Raw genomic sequence first — 17,600 nt, forward strand, 5'->3', positions numbered from 1 at the left:
TGGCTTGAAAAAGGCAAGACTGAAAGGGTTTCATATGGCAAAAAAAAACAAGAGTCAGCAGTTGTTGGGGTGCGTCTGCGTGTGTGCAGCTGTCGTGGTGATACACACATGACACAGAGCGCTGCTTCCATGTTGACTCTCTCAGGATGGGGGGGGGGGTGGTCTACATCATAAGCTTGATATTGATTACAGAGACTATGACATGCATGGGCGACATCGGATACTGCAGCCATACTGTGACCGCCACACACACACACACACACACACACACACACACACACACGCACACACGCAATCACACACGCGCACGCACACGCACACACATACACACACATGCTTATCTCTCCCTGTTGTATAATAATAATAATAATAATATAGTATATCACCTGTCACACATGCAATTTAGTTCAAAGTGCTTTGAAAACAAAACACACAAACACAATAAAGGAAGAAAAAAAAGAAAAAAGAAATGAATTCATAAAAATAGAATAGAAGACAGATATAAAAGTTGTACAAATGTAAGAAGAAAAAGATAAATAGGCTACTGCATGCCCCTGAGACGCCCTCAGTAGCCTATTACAGCCCTTTTATGCAGCATGATGGTTAAACACAGGTGCTCGTGCATTTCCACAAGTGTGTTTACATTATCACACACACACACACATGCACCACACACATGCACACTTTGTTATTATGTGTGCATATGTATTCGAAAGCAAAACAGTGTCATCTTATAAAACCAGAGTCATATAACCCCTCTGCTCTCATAAGACTCCCTCTGCATAGCATCATGCGCGGGTTTTTTTTTTTTAGTGCACTGCCCCTTTAAACGGCAGGCGTGGCTCTCCTACTACGACCCGCCTTTTATGCATAATAGCCAACTCTCCTTTCCCGGATCATATAGTGCAGTAGTCTGCAAAGAAAGTGACCACAGAGGTAGCGTAGCTATCCAGCCCTCTGAGCGGCGGGATTGCGACCAAACGGACTCATCGACCTTAGCGACTGTTTACAACCGAAAAAAGACGTTCAGCGGAAGAGCTCCCATTTTAGGCAGATATCGCGTAAGGAGTCATTGTGGCTGCTACTTTTTTTGTACATTTAGCTTATATTGCGCACGGCGGATATATGAAGAAGCACTCACTCTCAACACCAGGTAAAACTCTTTTTTTATTTATTTATTTATTTATTTTTTATGTATATCTACAGCAACTTCACTTAATGGAGGATGTTAATACACAGGCACACAGATATAGATTTCAGGCGATAAACGAACCGCTTGAAGTTCAGGGGTTTCGAGCTTAGCGCGCCTGCTGCTGCTTAATTAACTTAGCGGTGCTTTTTAGTCGCAGCTGAATTCTTTGAGCTTGATAAGGAGCTGAACCGAGGAGGAGCCAAAAAAACTACTTTACATAACCTACGACTCCGCCGCCTGAACAGGTTTATTGGTAGGCAGGACGGGTGTCTATCCAATTAATCTATTTCAGTCTAATTTAATCTCTCTATAGAAACCGCTACCCTCCTCTCCCTTCTGTCTGTCTGTCTGTCTGTCACAGCATACTAAAGCAGTGTTATTTAACGAAAACACTGTTGCGAAACTTGAACTTCTTAGCAGCAACACAGGGTAGTTTAACTTTAACTTTGCGGCATTAAAACATAGGCTACTATATGTTTTTGCATGAAAATCAACATTTTTCATGCAATGAATATGTCTATGGTAGGCTACTCACTGACTTTAAGGATTGGGTTGTAGTCTTAATTGGCACGCCCTGTTCTGATACAGGTAGGCTACTTAGTTTATCTGTGACACCTCAGTGGATGGTTTTTCTCTGAAAGGTATAGACCTATAGGGCAATATTTAGCTTATAAGCTACAATATATTAAACCTGAATGATGCATCCAAAATAGCTGCATTATGCATGGCCACAAAACCAACCCACACAACATTCTTCCCAGAGGGGAACATGTCTGCAGACAAGGTTGTGATTATTTTGATGAGGCTCAATTCTGATAAAACTGTTGGCTCTATCTGCAGACACAGGGAACAGGGAGTGATTCCCCCCCCCCCCCCCCCCCCCTGCCTGCAGCCCCCATGCCGGGCATTAGCTCCACCGAGTCTCATTATGAAAACTGGGACATGGACCATCTCGACCACTACCAACATTATTTCTACGACGACCACCACGACCCGGACGAGGATTTCTTCAAGTCCACAGCGCCCAGCGAGGACATATGGAAGAAATTCGAGCTGGTACCGACCCCGCCCATGTCCCCTATCCGGGCGGTGGAAGGGTCTGGCAGGGTCGGGCTGCTGTACCCGTCTCTAGGGGACAAGCTGGAGTGGGTCTCTCAGTTCTTAGGCCAGGAGGATGAACAACAACAACAACAACAACAGCAGCAGCAGCAGGACCTGCCCTGTAAGCTGACCACGGCCAATGACTCCTTCGGGAACCTGAGCTCCATCATTATCCAGGACTGCATGTGGAGCGGCTTCTCGGCCGGACAGCAGCTGGAGAGAGTTGTAGGGGAGCGCTGCACCTCCTGTCCCGGGACAGGCGGGACGGGGAATGCTGCCAAAGTCGCAGCCGGCTCTGCCGTTCCATCCCCGGGGAGGGCACAGTGTGCCCCCGCCGACGCGTCGGCCCTCAGCGGACTGGCGGCGGACTGTGTGGACCCGGCCGGGGTGCTCACTTTCCCGTTAACCGGTGGATGCAAGAAACAAGTGTCCTCTGGTTCCGAGTCTCACACCGACTCATCAGGTCAGTAACAGACGGAATATGCAACATAATGCTTTCTGGAGTATGACTATAGAGAAGCATGTTAATAGCTCTTCTTTGACTTCTTCTAGTTTGTCTGCGGTGAAGTGAACTTTATTAGTTGTTATCCTATTTGCTGTTGCCTGTGTCTGTGATAGCTACTCAATAAGTAGTTTAGTGACCATAACCACACCTTTTAAATGGTATTTTACTCATGGTATTTTAAATAATTTTCATTTTCCAAAAATATGTCTACTTTGTATTTCTTTATTTATCTCTATTTGCCTGTCCACACGCATTTTATTCAGTTTTTTGTAATGGTGACTTAGGACTTTATTTGACCTCAAATGTCATTTAGTCAATATTATATAGCAATATTGCTTTGGTTAGCCGTTATCTGGCAATTAGGGTTCGCATGGCACATGATGACTGCATTGCGTTACCTTGGTGCATGCAACACATGCTTATAGCAGGAGCAGAGAGCGACACGCCCATTGAAACATCTGCTGCTTGGCCTGGCTCCAGCAGACCAGCTGTTACCTCTCCCTGTTCCTCCAGTGTGACTTATGATAACAATATCCTCTCCACACTCCCTGGCTCAGATGTTCACATGAATTCAAAAAGAGTATACACATTAGTTTTTGGAAATGTGTGAAACATGGAAGGGAGGAAAATCAACCCTGTTTTTAATTATGTCTGGCCCAAATTTTCCCTGACTCCAGACCTATACTTTTTTTTTTTTTTTTCTTCCATTTCCAACCCCTAAATCCCATATGATTGATATTGGTATGTAGGCTGCCATGTGATGTTGAGCTTGGACCATGGATAATGGTGTGTGGAATGTCACAAAGGGAACTTGTTGCTGCATTCCTCCACTCAACAGGGTGCAGCGCCAATTGTGTCAGTGGGTGGATTAGGTCCGAGCCAGCCTGGGCTGTGAATAGAGCGGGATCAGCCGTTTACGAGGTCGGCTAGGCGTGCGGAATTCTTTGACATGAGTTTGAGGCAGTGTTTCACACCTTTTCAGGGGGTAATATGCATACCAAGCAGAGGAGAATGAGCAGTCGCAGGAAATACATGATACTTATGCTCCAATGAAGAGCCATTACAGGGCTACTCGAGGCAATCAATTCTTTGTCATCTTTTGTCATATAAATGGTGTTGTAAATAATAGGCAGGCAGCCCCATCATCCTATCTTTACTGTGTTATTCATACAGAGATTACTAATTTCTGAGCAGGCAAAGCCACAGAGGTCCAATTACTTTTAAAAGTGTGTTTCAATTTACAGGATTATTGAAAATCTCCCAGGAATCAAGTCAATGAGACCTTTCCTCATGTTTAATACCCTGTTTCCACTGAAAGTGGTTTTAGACGTGCGCAGCGTTGAATATTAGTCGTCTCATTTTAACAAGAAGAGTTGTTGATTTGCACCACCTGTGCTTCTTCTCCTAACCCCGACGTGTGTGTGTGTGTGTGTGTGTGTGTGTGTGTGTGTGTGTTTTACAGAAGCATTTAATTGGTTTAAGGATGCAGGGGGGCTCCTTATGTGAATCATCTTTCCAACTTCAGGAACTTTCCCCTGCAGTCATTAGTTGCTATTCTGTATGAGTAAACATGCAAGTGAATACCATCTCTTATGCCCTCTCAGATGACGAAGATGACCAGGATGAGGATGAAGAAGAGATCGATGTGGTGACGGTGGAGCACAAGCAGCAACGCAAACCTCGTCGACGACGACTGGTCAACGCTCGCAAGCCGGTGACCATAACGGTGCGCGGTGACCCCCTGGACCTCGGCATGAAGCGTTTCCACATCTCCATCCACCAACAGCAGCACAACTATGCTGCTCCCTCCCCGGACGCGATCCCCCCGCCGGTCGAGCCGCCTCGGAAGAGGGTCCGGCAGGAGGCCTCCTCCCAGGCCCCCCAGCCGCACCAGAACTCCCATTACCACCAGCCCCGGCCCGGCCACACCCCTCTGAACTTAGACAGCAGGAAGTCTCATGTGACCGTGGCTGGAGTCAGGTCCGAGTCGCCTAACCTCAGCGCTTGCTCTCCTACCTCCTCCCCATCCCCTTCGTCTCCCCCCCCTTCCTCTTCCTCCTCCCATTCCCAAAGCTCTCCCTCCAAGCCCCACTCCTTCTGCCACCTCTCCAGCCCCCAGTCCTCCGACTGCGAGGACACAGACAAGCGCAGGGCGCACAACTTCCTTGAGCGCAAGCGAAGGAACGACCTGCGCTCGCGTTTCCTGTCGCTGCGGGACGAGATCCCGGGCTTGGCGGACTGTCCCAAGACGCCGAAGGTGGCGATCCTGACGCGAGCCACGGAGTACTTGCAGCAGCTGCATGCCAGCGAAAGGCAGAAGGCTCAGGAGAGGAAGCAGCTGAAATCCAGGCAGCTGCAGCTGCTGCAGAGGCTGGCACTGCTCAAACGCTCCTGAGCCGGGGGGGGGGGGGGGGCGGGGGTTGGGCTGTCACCACACACGTACACTCAGAGAACTGAACAGGACTATATGAAGGAGAAAAGACACTAATGTTCACTTTTGAATTGGTCACATTGGAATAGTGCGGGTGGGATTTTTCTTTTCTTTTTTTTCTTTTCTATGTTTGTGGTTTGCACATTAGCTTCTGAGTGACTGACAAGGCCGTAAACCAATCTGATCTTAATGGGGCATTTTACGGGCAGATTAATATGTCCATGGTAACTCCGATGTAGGTTTGTCCAACCAGTTAAATTTCCCCCTTGCTGAAAAATGATCAAAACTGTTGCTTGCTGCGGGAAGACTTGCTGCAAATGCAGCAGCTTCTAGTTGATAAACTGCTACAAGTGTGCTGTGTACCTGCTGCATGGTCTGGTCAGACGTTTATTCTTGATTGTGATAGGGCTTGGTGTGCTTACACAGCAGAGATGTCTCCTCTTTCCGTCTGTCATCTGTCTAAAGGTCTCCTTCACATTTCGTGTTCTTTGCAGACCCCTGCTCCTTAGCGCTTGGCATACAACTTGCATACACTTTGGTCATCAAGTTGTGCCTCGTTTTTGCTCGGTGTTCTTTTTTTCCCCCCCTTCTCCACAGCATGTGACCTCTTACCTCCCTTTTTTTTTCTTTTTTTTTTTTTCCTTCACACTTTTTCCTCTTGTCAGCAGTCGAAGTTTCTACCTTCATGCTTGCTGTTGATGGGAATGCAGGGGGCTGTAGTGGGTCTGTACTGAGCCATGCAACAATGATGTTACAACTGGAAACCATATGTTCCGCACCTCCTGGAATAGCTCAGGTTAAGTCCCAACTTCTGTGCCTGCGGGTTTCCATTCAGTGATTTCTTCTGGCATCGTAAATGTTTCAACAGCAGCACCATGCCCACAGTAGCGACCAGTTTTGTAGCATTGTTTAGAGAAAATATGTTGCTATACAGCCATTGTTTATAATGTATCAAGTTTTCAATGCAAAAAAACACGATGGAGATCTTTATCAAGATTTCACTTGATCTTTATTATTGTTGTGCCATGGAGACCAGCCAAAAGGTAAATGTTGGCTTCAAATTATCAACCAAAAGAAACCATTTGAGAATGGCTTAAAATGAATAAGCGACATAAAACAAATGCCAATTTTTGCCCAATGAGGTCCAGCCGTACACTTCTTGTACATGTTTGTAAATTGTTTTGCATTTGATGTAATGCCTATAGAAGCCTTTCAATGTACGTATACTATCCTGTTGGATGGTATGTATATAGTTCCCTTACTGTACAGTCCCCTCCAAACCAAAACCAGAGCTGTCTAATATACTCATCCTACTTTGTGTTTGGTCCTGCGTCCTAAACCGGGGCCAGGCTTGCTGGCTTTTCAAAGATAACTCAAAGCTTCTATTTTTGTTAATAAAATGATTATGAAAAAATAGTTATAATAAAACACTTACTGAACATTGACACTTTGTCACAACATTTTTTTTTTTTTTTGCAATGCCAACTTGTTTTCTTTACTGTTCATTACATTTTCTGTCTCTGGGGTTTCTTTCATTTGTAAGAGTTGACAAAAGTTTTATACTATATTTTCCTACAGAGTTGTGTTTCAGTGTGAGCTAATGACTGTTTTTTGTTATTGTAGCTGGCAGGGCTTTATTGGTGGTTATGCTGAAAATTGGCATGTATGCTCTGCTTTCTCTCTGGAGTGGAAAGCACCTGAATGCTCCTGTATTCAATCCAATCACTGTAGCTGTAGCACTCTCTCAAATCTGACACGGGTGGTGGGGAGGAAGGGGGACTTAAGAGGATCTACCGATTTTAAACTTCTGGCTGTGTGTAGCCTTTAGTGACCTTAATGTTACTGCTTTCTCTCTGCTTTATTTAATTATAATTTTTTTTTTTTTTTTGCAAGCCTGGTGCTCCCTATTGTTCCCAAAAGCCATGCAACAGAGAACACTGTAGCCCTGCAACTAGTACTGTAAATAACTGGGTCATGACGAGTAGCATGCTCTGCTCTTAACCAGCACTCAGGAAACTCCCACGTAGCCTGTAGCTCCTGTGATAGGGCATTAGGCTGTGCTTGAGGAAAACACTCCCTGCTATAATATGCTGTATGTAACAGTGCCAGATCCAGACAGACAGACAGAGAGCATTAGATCAGGGAAACCATGATGTACTTGAACAAATACTTCAGGATATCATCATTACGTTCCCCTTTTTGTTCTTTTGAATTAGCTGTAATGCTTTTTCTGCTAACTAATTCAGCACAAACCACCATTAGCCCTTGTTTTTTAGATAGGCTGCTGCACCCACCCACCCACCCCAGCAGTGGTTTGCCCATTTTTGTTTTTTGTTTGACTTGTATGGGTCACTGGTCTCTGCTGTTGGCACAGTCGCGTTAGCAGACTGTGCTTACTTACTTTGGGAGTTTAACTATGTTGAGTTTGAAGCCTTGTTTCAGCACTTTGTTTTTCCTGTACCTCATAAGCCTCTATGTATGAAGAGTAAGTCAGAAAAATAATAAATTCCTGGTTTGAGATCATACATGACCTGTTTGCCTTATCTGTTTGTCTCTTACACACACACACACACACACACACACAGAATTATCATCTAGCTTTATATGATTTCATTTCTAGCTGGACATACCCTACAATTAAACCCAGTGCCTTGTTTTGAACTGGATCAGAGTATTATTGTATTGCGCACACAATGGTTTTCCATTGAAACCACCTGTACGAGTGAACACACATCTCCCTCTCCCCATCCGCCATTTGTTTTAAGCAGTCTCTAAGGTAACTGATTCTGGCATCTTTGCCATGGCAACGAGCATCTTCGCTCACTGCTGCAGAGCTCCCAGTTTCCATAGAAACAGTTATAACTATGCTGCCATCCTCCATGTAAATGCATTTTATAAACATAAATGTTATCAACAGTCTGATCTGTTCACAAATGCATCAATAAGGAGAGATGAGTCTGTTCAGTTCGTAGATATAGTTCAGTTATTGACTGAGGATTAATGTTTTACTGAACTGGTTTTGATCCAGTTTATTAACATGAAAAGCGCAGGTACCAATCAGAGCGTTTAGTTTACACCAGTAAGGCTACAAAGTGAAAATAATTACATTAGTCTCGTCATAAGATGAAAGACCCTTTACGTTATCCCCATCAATCGATGTTGCCACAGTAACGGCTGCCTGTTGCCTAGTAACAGAGCCCACCGCTCAGCTCAATGCCCACTGCGCATGCGCGCTGCCGTCAGCTGGGCGCTGAGGAAGCAGCATCATGGCGGCGTCCGCTGGTAGCGTGCAGTGTGCCTTAAGGAGAGCGATGGCCCCGTCGTTAGTGGTGATTTTGGGAGCTACCGGCACCGGAAAGTCCAAGCTGGCGATCGAGATCGGAAGGCGGCTTCAGGGAGAAATCATCAGCGCCGACTCCATGCAGGTAGGACGACTGTTACCACGAGGAAAGGCGCATGGAGTCCTTGACATGGCAGTCGTAATGCACTTGATGACACTCTGGTGGTTGAAATAAGTCGAGTAAAGCAGAATAAAACATCTGCTGTTGTGTCAAATGAATGCAGAGCCGAATACAAGCTAGCAGGCTGTCCTCTAACTCTGTGTTTCTGAATGAGTAGGCTGTAATTAGCTCAATGCTACTGCGCAAGGTAGCAGCAGGCGTTAGCTAAATCGTAAGTCAGAATGAGCAGTCAATTGTGATTCTAATGCGACCATTCCTCCACCATGAACAGGTCTGCACTGACTCGTATCCAACACTACACCTCACTTCAGGTCCACACAGCAGGACAACAAGACAACTAGCAGCACAGTCTGTCTTTCTCTAGAGGTCAGTTTGAATATATTAAGTCAAGGAAAGATAAAGTCTTCTTTAAGCCTTTTAGAAGAAAAAAACACAATCAAAGAAAATAGAGATCATGAAGATCAAACAACTCCTATCAGTTCATTTATGACAGCTTATCTTATATCTCTTGGTCATGGTGAAGACAATAAACTTGACAACAACAGATGGGGGCTAGCTATTAATCAAATATGTTTTGGCTTTCGGTGACAAGCATGGCAATGTGATAAGAAGCAAGGTTGTGGTGTCTAAATTGATGATAACAAGCATGTTTTGTATTATGGTTTAGTGAGGGGGTGAAGTGTAAACGATTTATAGAACATTATTGTTAAATCGTATTTGGTGTGACATCAGCACGCACACTACAGTGAAATCCTGAAGTTGATCTCAATCATATGATGTAGAGGGAAAAAAGATACTTGAAACTGAAATGTCACTGCAGCAAAGGAAAGTACACCATTGGATGCAGAGCATAGATAAGTTACTGTAAAAAGCTAGAATACTATATACATTGTGAGCATCTACTATGTACAATATGGAGCAAGAAAAATAAGAATAAAATCAATCTATTTCATACATATAGTCAATCCTATATATATATATATATATATATATATATATATATATATATATATATATTAATCAAATTAATTACATACTCTGTGATTAACCTAAATTAATCGTACACATAATTAACGGTGCCTGAACCGATATACTTTTTAATAAAGTTGAAAAAAAAGAAAGGTACTAAACAGTTGGCGACATTAAAGAACTTGTTTATTGCTAAGGCCATATGGTCAAAATTAAATGATTTAATAATAATGTGATAACTATAACAACTTATTTCAGTAGTAAATTGCTGTTGAACGACAAAAACAACCACCAGATGGGAAAAGGACATTTAACAATAACTTCGAATGTACCACGATATTGTAAATTACCAGTTTCATTGAACGCACCGTCTGTGTTTTTCCGTCGGCAGCTGCAGATTGTTACATACCAGTGTTGAATCCTACAGTGAAATACAGACAAACTTTACACCGTTTAGCGTTAGCTGTCAGCATTTTAACCGTGTTTAATCCAGCTACTAGCTAGCGGTAGGCTAACGTTAGCTGCTGTTGAGTATAGTGCATCAGAGAGAAGTGCAGACATATCAGTGGCACCAGATTTCGGTACCCAACCATATTCAGGAATAAGATTTGTATAAGTAAATGTTCCAATCAATGATCCAGGCAGCACATTCTCGTCTCCCTCCTTCATTTTACAGTCCAATGGTGGCTAGAACGGCTCCGGGTCAAACGTCAATATGGAATGGTCTAATCTGCGTTATTTTTTGCGTCCTTTTGACAACATATATATATATATATATATATATATATATATATATATATATATATATATAGCAGCATGGCTCTGGGCTGATTAAAGCAAAGGAAAAATGAATGAATGGAGATCAGTCATGCGTTATACTGTAACATTGAAATGTTGTCGTAAAGATATTTATTGGTTCTTTCATCACTGTGTCTTTTATTGCTAATACAGTTACAGTAAAAATAAGCATATTCAACAGGAAGTAGTTAAAGGTTTATATAATAAGCAGGGAGATCTTAGAGCTGTATGACAACAGATGTCACAGGAGAATACATTCTCACTTCCCTGTGTGGATCACTTCCCACCCTCCCTTTTGGTTCTCAGACGCTGTTGCCTCAGAAACCAAAGGGCACACACACACATTAAAAAGCTTGGGTACAGGTTTGAGTCTGGGTCACACCAGAGCACAGAGTGGACACACACAGCAACTCCACTTCATCCAAATCAGCCATGCAGTGACCAGCAGTGATTCCTCTGACTGCACAATCATTCTCTCTTTCATCACCTTGCTCCTGTTTCGGCACCATCTTTCCTCCCCCTCCTTCTTGGTGTGCATTGTCCTTGAGAAAGAGTGTGTCCCTCCTGGGGGAGCGCCTTTTCCAGCAATCAACTGGTACTCGGTAAACTGGGTTACGCTAATAACATTTCAGCCCAGAATATCTCAACGACCAGCAGCCCTGGTGGAGAGAAACAGTGGCCTAGTTAACGGCACGGCAGCCCCAGCCTATCTCCACAATCCCTGGCCTTGTTGCTACCCTCCTGTTGGTGTGTGTGACAGCGAGAGAGACATGCGGACGTAGGGTGAGTGAGAAAGAGACCGCTTATGTGAGAATGAGGCTGTGTATAGGCTAGAGCTGGCCTGTGTTGTCTTTGGGATAGGAAACAGTCTGGTCTTGTTTGGGAGAAAGCAGCATTGTGCTGAGCTGGTGCATATTCAGCGCCGTGCTACGCCGGCCCAGCAGCTGATAGTGAATGGGCACGCTGTGGCCACTGGGAAGTGTCTATTGTCCCAGGGAGAATCGGTTCCCACACTCCCTAACACTCCTATTGTGTTATCCTCACCCCCTCCTGTCCCTGGCCCATGCCCTCAACCCACAGTTCATTGGACATGCAGGGGGATATTATTCACTCATTAAATGAACATGCTATCTATGGCGCGCACACAAGTGCTCGGCTGTACTGTCAGTGAATGAGGCACTGCCAAATAGTGTACACCCGTGGTTCCCAAAGTGGGGGTCCCTTCAGAGGCTTCCAGCAAAAACGTCACTGTTCTCTCACTCCCTAGAAGTTGGAATTATAGGAAAATGTATGCACGTACAGTATGTGTGTGTGTGATGTTTTTTAGGTGTTACAGTCCTCACTGGGACTATCCCCTCTCCTCTGTATGTAGCCAAATTGTGTCACTGGTTACCCTGTGAGTCTGAAAAGTCTCAAAGTTATTAAGTATTTGGTTTCCATGCACCATATTCCTAATTAAATGCATTCTGAAACTGAGTTAGTAGTACAACACATTGTCTGGGTTCTTTCCTTGAGGTTCCTTTTCTTGTTGTGCAAACTTACCAGTTTTATTTTGAGAAAGATAGTTTTTCTCTGTTTATTTTTCGGTTTACAATAAAATAGACTCTGGTTAATATACAGGTAGCATTAAAGATCTCTTGAGAGGTTAACATTTGGCTATTTAAAATCACCTGACAATTTCAAAGCTCCCAATTTGAGCTCTTAAAGACCCACACTTTAGTAGTGATAACCTGTATCGATGGGATATATATATATATATATATATATATATATATATATATATAATATTATTTTTTTGGGGGCTTTTCCCTTTTATTATAGAGTGACAGTGGATAGACAGGAAAGGGGGAGAGAGATGGAGGATGACACGCAGCAAAGGGCAGCAGGTCTGATTCGACCCCGTGCCGCTGCAGGACTCGGCCTACATGGGGAGAACGCTCTGACTGGGTGAGCTAGAGGCTGCCCTGGGAAATATTTTTTAATAGATGTCTAGGGTCTATAATGTGGCTTGCTTGTGTCTCTGGCTTCCAAAAAGTGTTTGAGAATGGTCGGACGATGCATGCAAAAACGGTAAACTCTGGTAGGGAAGCGGTACTGCAGGGTGGTGTGTGGAGAGGTTTAGACTTTGCTTTGGTGGATTAATAGGGACGCAACTTTAAGGTTGGAGCAGATAAAACTTTTACAGCCAAAGTGGACAACTTGAGAAATGTATGTATGTATGTGTAATAATACTACATCATATCCAGGTCTTGAGCTATTGTTGCACTTATTGTTTGATATGCACAAGTCGTAGGATTTAATTGACCGAATCAGGCCTTTGATGAGCTGTAACGGACTGCCATGTGTTGCTCAAGTGTCCTCTCAGGGGAGAGGACGATCTATCTAGGCACTTCCACTTTGCAAAGCATTATTGGTATGAAGAAACATTTGACATGGGCAGCGACAGTAAGGGGATAGAGTGAGTGCACTTCAAGAGGTGAGAGACTGAAACACTAGACCAGTTTTCTCAGAGCTGGGATCATCGTTCAAAAACGCTGCCCTGTTCTGCTGCACATTACATCAGTGAAATATACTGTGGAGTTCCCTGTCTCGCTCTTCATTTCACCGATATTGGCAGTGTGGAGGCTGTCCATGTCTGTCGCCTCTTGCACTTTGTAATGACACAATCTTAACACCTGCAACTAAAGTTTACTTACTTAGTAAGTTGGAGGGTCTGAAAAATGAAATATTTATTGGATTTTGTATTATTGTGATCCATTTTACATGTAATAGTGGAATGAATGGATAACAGTTGAAGGCAGGAAATGAATGTAGATTGATCATTAGTAATGCAAAGTCTACTCAGATTATGAATAGATTGGCTAAATCACACAAAACCACCAGCATGATTCTGTTAATAATACTTCATGAAAGATTTTAATTATTCAACAGTTTTCCACCCTCCAAACAAACAAGTTTGTGCTCGTCGTGTTTTTCGTGCATGAGCAGATTTCTCATGCTTACTCGCTGTCGAGTGTTCAATGCATTAACTATTAACACATCGTTGCCACAAAATAAATGGTTTCAGTGCAGGGTGTAAAAAAAGGGGTGTGTTTGAGTTGTGTGTGTGTGTGGGGGGGGGGGCGGGGCTGTGTGGGTATCATACTAAAGGGCCATCAGAGGTCCTAAAGGGCAATTTAACAGGTCATGCACATGTATGCGCCATTGCTTGTGGGACTGTTGAAAGTATTGCTGGCCGGTGACCCTTTTTGCCTTTTGCACTTACGAAAGAAGGCGCTGCCGCATTCTCTCACATGAGAACTGAACGTTGAGACAAAGGAAAGGCAATTTGTCAGGCTTGTCGTCGTGTGTTGAATGTGGGAAATTGGCCTGGACAGCAGGAAAGCTGTCATGTGTCATCTTGACCCTTGTAGTCCCATAAAAGTGGAATGAAGGTCTTCTTTGTAAAAACACCAACACTGATTTGCCTTTTTAGTCGTAAATTTGGAAATGTGATGGTCTTGTAGCCAACTGATTTGACCGCTTTTAAAGGTTATGCTTATTATTGGCAAGAGGTTGTTACACACATACAAACACATCGCCACCAACTGCTTATCTACGTATTAAACACACCTACGCTCAAATACTGTGCAGCTATGTGTTATATCCCTCTAATTCGCTCACAGTCATCCCTTCTCCTCCCTCTCTGTGTGCATCTCTCTCTCTCTCTCTCTCTCTCTCTCTCTCTCTCTCTCTCTCTCTTTCTCTCTTTCCCCTCCCACTCTATCTGTCTGGTGTGGCTATGACCTGTCTGGGCTTTGACGTATCTGTTTGTATTGTAACCCAGGCGATGCTGCCTCCTACATCCGATTTATGATGCATCTTTTTAAGTAATATAAGCCTGTGTAGGAGCAAGCCAAAAAAGAGGGCTGATTAACTCTTATTTTTGTTGTTGTGTGTGTGTGTGTGTAAATATATGCAGTCTGCGGGTGTGGTGATGCGGTCACCGCTACAGTAAAGCAGCGAGGGAAAGGAGGATGGCAGGATGGAGGAAGCGGAGGAGGGGGAGAGGGGGAACAACGCCATGAATGATTTATTAGTCTGGCATTACTGGGCCATTCCCCACAGAGAGACAGAGAGAGCAGAGAAAGATGGAGGGATAAATTGTTGAAGGATGGTGCCTTGAGGGGGAAGGAGAGAAGAGGTAAAATGAGGAAATAGGCAGATGGGTATTTTGTGGTAAGTGTAATGGAGGAAAGTATTCAGAGGAAAGGATGAAAATAAAGCAATGCAGCTTACAGTCTGGCTGTTGAATGTGTAAAGGGCAGAGTCCAGGGGTCAGGATAATGATGAACTGTACCGTCTTTCTCTCTGGACCAGAGTCGACTGACTACAACTGACCCTGCTATTGTCTTTGATCAAAGCTTTCAACATTTTGCCATTTAGTGGCAGTACATTTTTTTTCTCTAAAGTTACAATTTTCATGCAAAAAAATTGTAACTTTAGAAAGCATTTTCCCCAGATCCTGTTTTTCTTTGGAGAAAACTGAAATGTAAGTTTATCATCATGAAATCCCTGAAACCAAAACTATTCATGAAATGAAAATGGTAGCACATAATAGGCCTTTGGTGAAGAACTGACTTTCATTATTGGGATAGGGGATATAGGGATGCACTGATCTGACTTTTTCCCTCCCCAAAAATGTATTCCCATACTTAAATTCAGTATATCAATACGGAGTACAGATCTGATACCAGTCATCTTTCTTTTTTTTCTTTTTTTTTTTAATTAAAAAAAATGTGCAAACCTCTCTTTGTGCAGCTGATTGAAATCATTCTGCTATGTGTAAGACAAATGTTCAGTAAACAATCTATTTATGCTTGCGCACATTTTAATCATAGTGTAAGGTTTTTTACTCTGCATCAACCTCATAACGACAGACACACCAGCACACCCAGCCTGTATAAAGGCCTGGTCACGTGTATTTATTACAGAGACATTCTGTGCTGAAATGGATTCGCTCCAGTCTAATCCCTGCAGTTGTTGGACTTACTCGCAAGGGAGAAGTAAATCCATGGAAGTGTTTCGTTTCGAGTTCAAATTGGTGAACTTTGACCGCTAAATTTGCTCAGTTGACCAATAGCAAGCCGTGCTGACAGTGCTGACCTTTGGGGGGGAATGGAGAGCAGGAAAGTCCAAAATGGAGGATGCCATTTTAGCTCATTGGCTATGCTGAACCGTTCACTTTTATATCCCCCTCTGTCGGAGTATGAACTGCTATACAAAAGAGGAATGGTTTGCAAAGAGTTATGAGACAGGAGTCAATGGTACAACTATGTCCTTTTGAATAAACTGAGTCACAGCATTCCGGGATGGGAGAAACATGTGCTCTGGTTTACTGGCATTTCTTTAAACCAATCACATTCGTCTTGGGCGGCGCTAAGCTGCTGGAGCAACGGCACCGTATGGAGCAACAGCGCCTCTTTAAAATAGCCTCGGGAAGGAACTTGTTTTGGTGGAACATGTGTGTATGTGTATGTTCAAAGGTTGTTTTAGTCGTGCAACAGAAAACTGAGATTCAACTCCGATTCATCCACGCGGAACCGGAGACATCTCAGAAGTGGAACGTCGTGTGTGTATATAGACTAGCGAGTGAGCTAAAGAGCCACAGTGCCGAGCCACAAAATGAGGTCAACAAGTCTTTCGCGTGCAATGCAAATGCTCCGCGAAGTTGTGGCGGCTCGTGGCCGCGCACCTCTGTATTTTTGTAACTGCACGCGCCGCGCGTTCCATTTCAACACGCTTGGCCGGGAAATCTGGCCGAGCGTGTTCGTCTGTACAAACACCTCTACGATTCTTCACGTGCAGGCCACAGGGAAAGCCAAATGGCCATAAATTGTTGAAGGAAAAAAAGACAAATGCATTGTGGAAAAACATGAGAGATCGCTTTGTCAAAGCTAAAAAACTGTCTGATGGAAAGACTGACGTAGCATCCAGAGGCAGACAGTAGTTTTGACTTGGAGATAAGCGACAGCAAGAATGCAATGGTTGGCGGTATGTCGGTGTTTACCATGGATGTGTTTACTATGTTGCCAGGCAGCCTGCTTTCCTTGACCTCCGCTCTCTACTTCTTCTTCTGCTACTTCGCTTATTTACAGGTTATTTTGTTTGGACACCCGCTGGCATTTTGGAGAATACTGCAACAAACGATGCGTTGAGCATAAACTTCTCCATGCATGCTCATAGCTCGTGTGCCATATACGGAGGCTCGCGCCATGGTGTCTTGCCCGAGTATAAACAAAGCTTTAGCGGTAGAGATGGCCCGATACCATTTTTTGCTTCCCGATACCGATTCTGATACCCTGAACTTGCGTATCGGCCGATACGGAGTACCCATCCGATACCAGTGTGTCATATATGTTATTATGTTTTAACAGCTGTATACTACTATCCCTGTGTGGATGTGATATTATTTCTATCTTTGTTGTCGGCCTGGCTCAGGTTAAACTCTTTGTGAAACATGAACAAACACAAGCAATGAACGCCCCAGAACTTTCTTTTATTATCCAGTTTGACAGTCAGTTATAACGGAAAAAGAACATAAATAAACTACTTTAACATAGATTTTTTTTTAGGGCTTTATTACATGGTATCGGATCGGTGCATAAACTCCAGTACTTCCCGATACCAGCGTTTTAGGCAGTATCGGAGCCGATGAACATCTCTATTTAGTGGTATCGAGCACCGATACCTAGCCCAAATCTGATTTAGTCTTTGTGCTAAAGTTAAAGGAACAGAGTGGAATACAACACCGTATGTGGATCAGCGATATCTTGCCCACTTAATCTGATCAGTTAGGTCAGTATACCTAAATAATTATACAAGGAAAATAAAATACGCAGAAAATGAAGCAAACTTTTTAGATCTTTTACGTAGGCTATGGTATATTGATCTGTGGTCTGAAATCTCTGGTATTTTGTAAGTACATAAAATACTACTACTGGCAAACCGATACGTTGGTCTAACACTACTCTGAAAGGTCTGCCTTATCCCCCTTTATGTGCTTTTGGCTTTCTCTGAATCTGATTTCATGTCTCAATGAGTGTTTGTTCTCTCCGTCTTTCTTTTTTTCCCTCACCCTTCTCTGTCTCTCTTGCCCTCTTT

General features: G+C 43.6%; 2 protein-coding genes across 4 annotated transcripts in view; both read left to right on the forward strand.

Moving 5' to 3' along the window:
* Positions 1-876: 876 nt before the first annotated feature.
* On the forward strand, positions 877-6,698 carry myclb (MYCL proto-oncogene, bHLH transcription factor b). Its single transcript, XM_078268059.1, has 3 exons — positions 877-1,153; positions 2,033-2,756; positions 4,403-6,698. Exons 2-3 carry the CDS (start codon positions 2,090-2,092, stop codon positions 5,191-5,193), a joined length of 1,458 nt encoding a protein of 485 aa, XP_078124185.1. The 5' UTR covers positions 877-1,153; positions 2,033-2,089; the 3' UTR covers positions 5,194-6,698.
* Positions 6,699-8,477: 1,779 nt separating this feature from the next.
* Positions 8,478-17,600, forward strand: part of trit1 (tRNA isopentenyltransferase 1) — a 35,856-nt gene continuing 26,733 nt past the window's right edge. For all 3 annotated transcript variants that reach the window (XM_078268125.1, XM_078268126.1, XM_078268127.1), the window contains exon 1: positions 8,478-8,654. In XM_078268125.1, coding sequence (XP_078124251.1) covers positions 8,496-8,654 — 159 coding nt within the window. In that variant the 5' untranslated portion in view covers positions 8,478-8,495. The remainder of the gene's footprint in view (positions 8,655-17,600) is intronic.

Source organism: Sander vitreus, chromosome 14, assembly GCF_031162955.1.
Source record: "Sander vitreus isolate 19-12246 chromosome 14, sanVit1, whole genome shotgun sequence".
Lineage (NCBI taxonomy): Eukaryota > Metazoa > Chordata > Actinopteri > Perciformes > Percidae > Sander > Sander vitreus.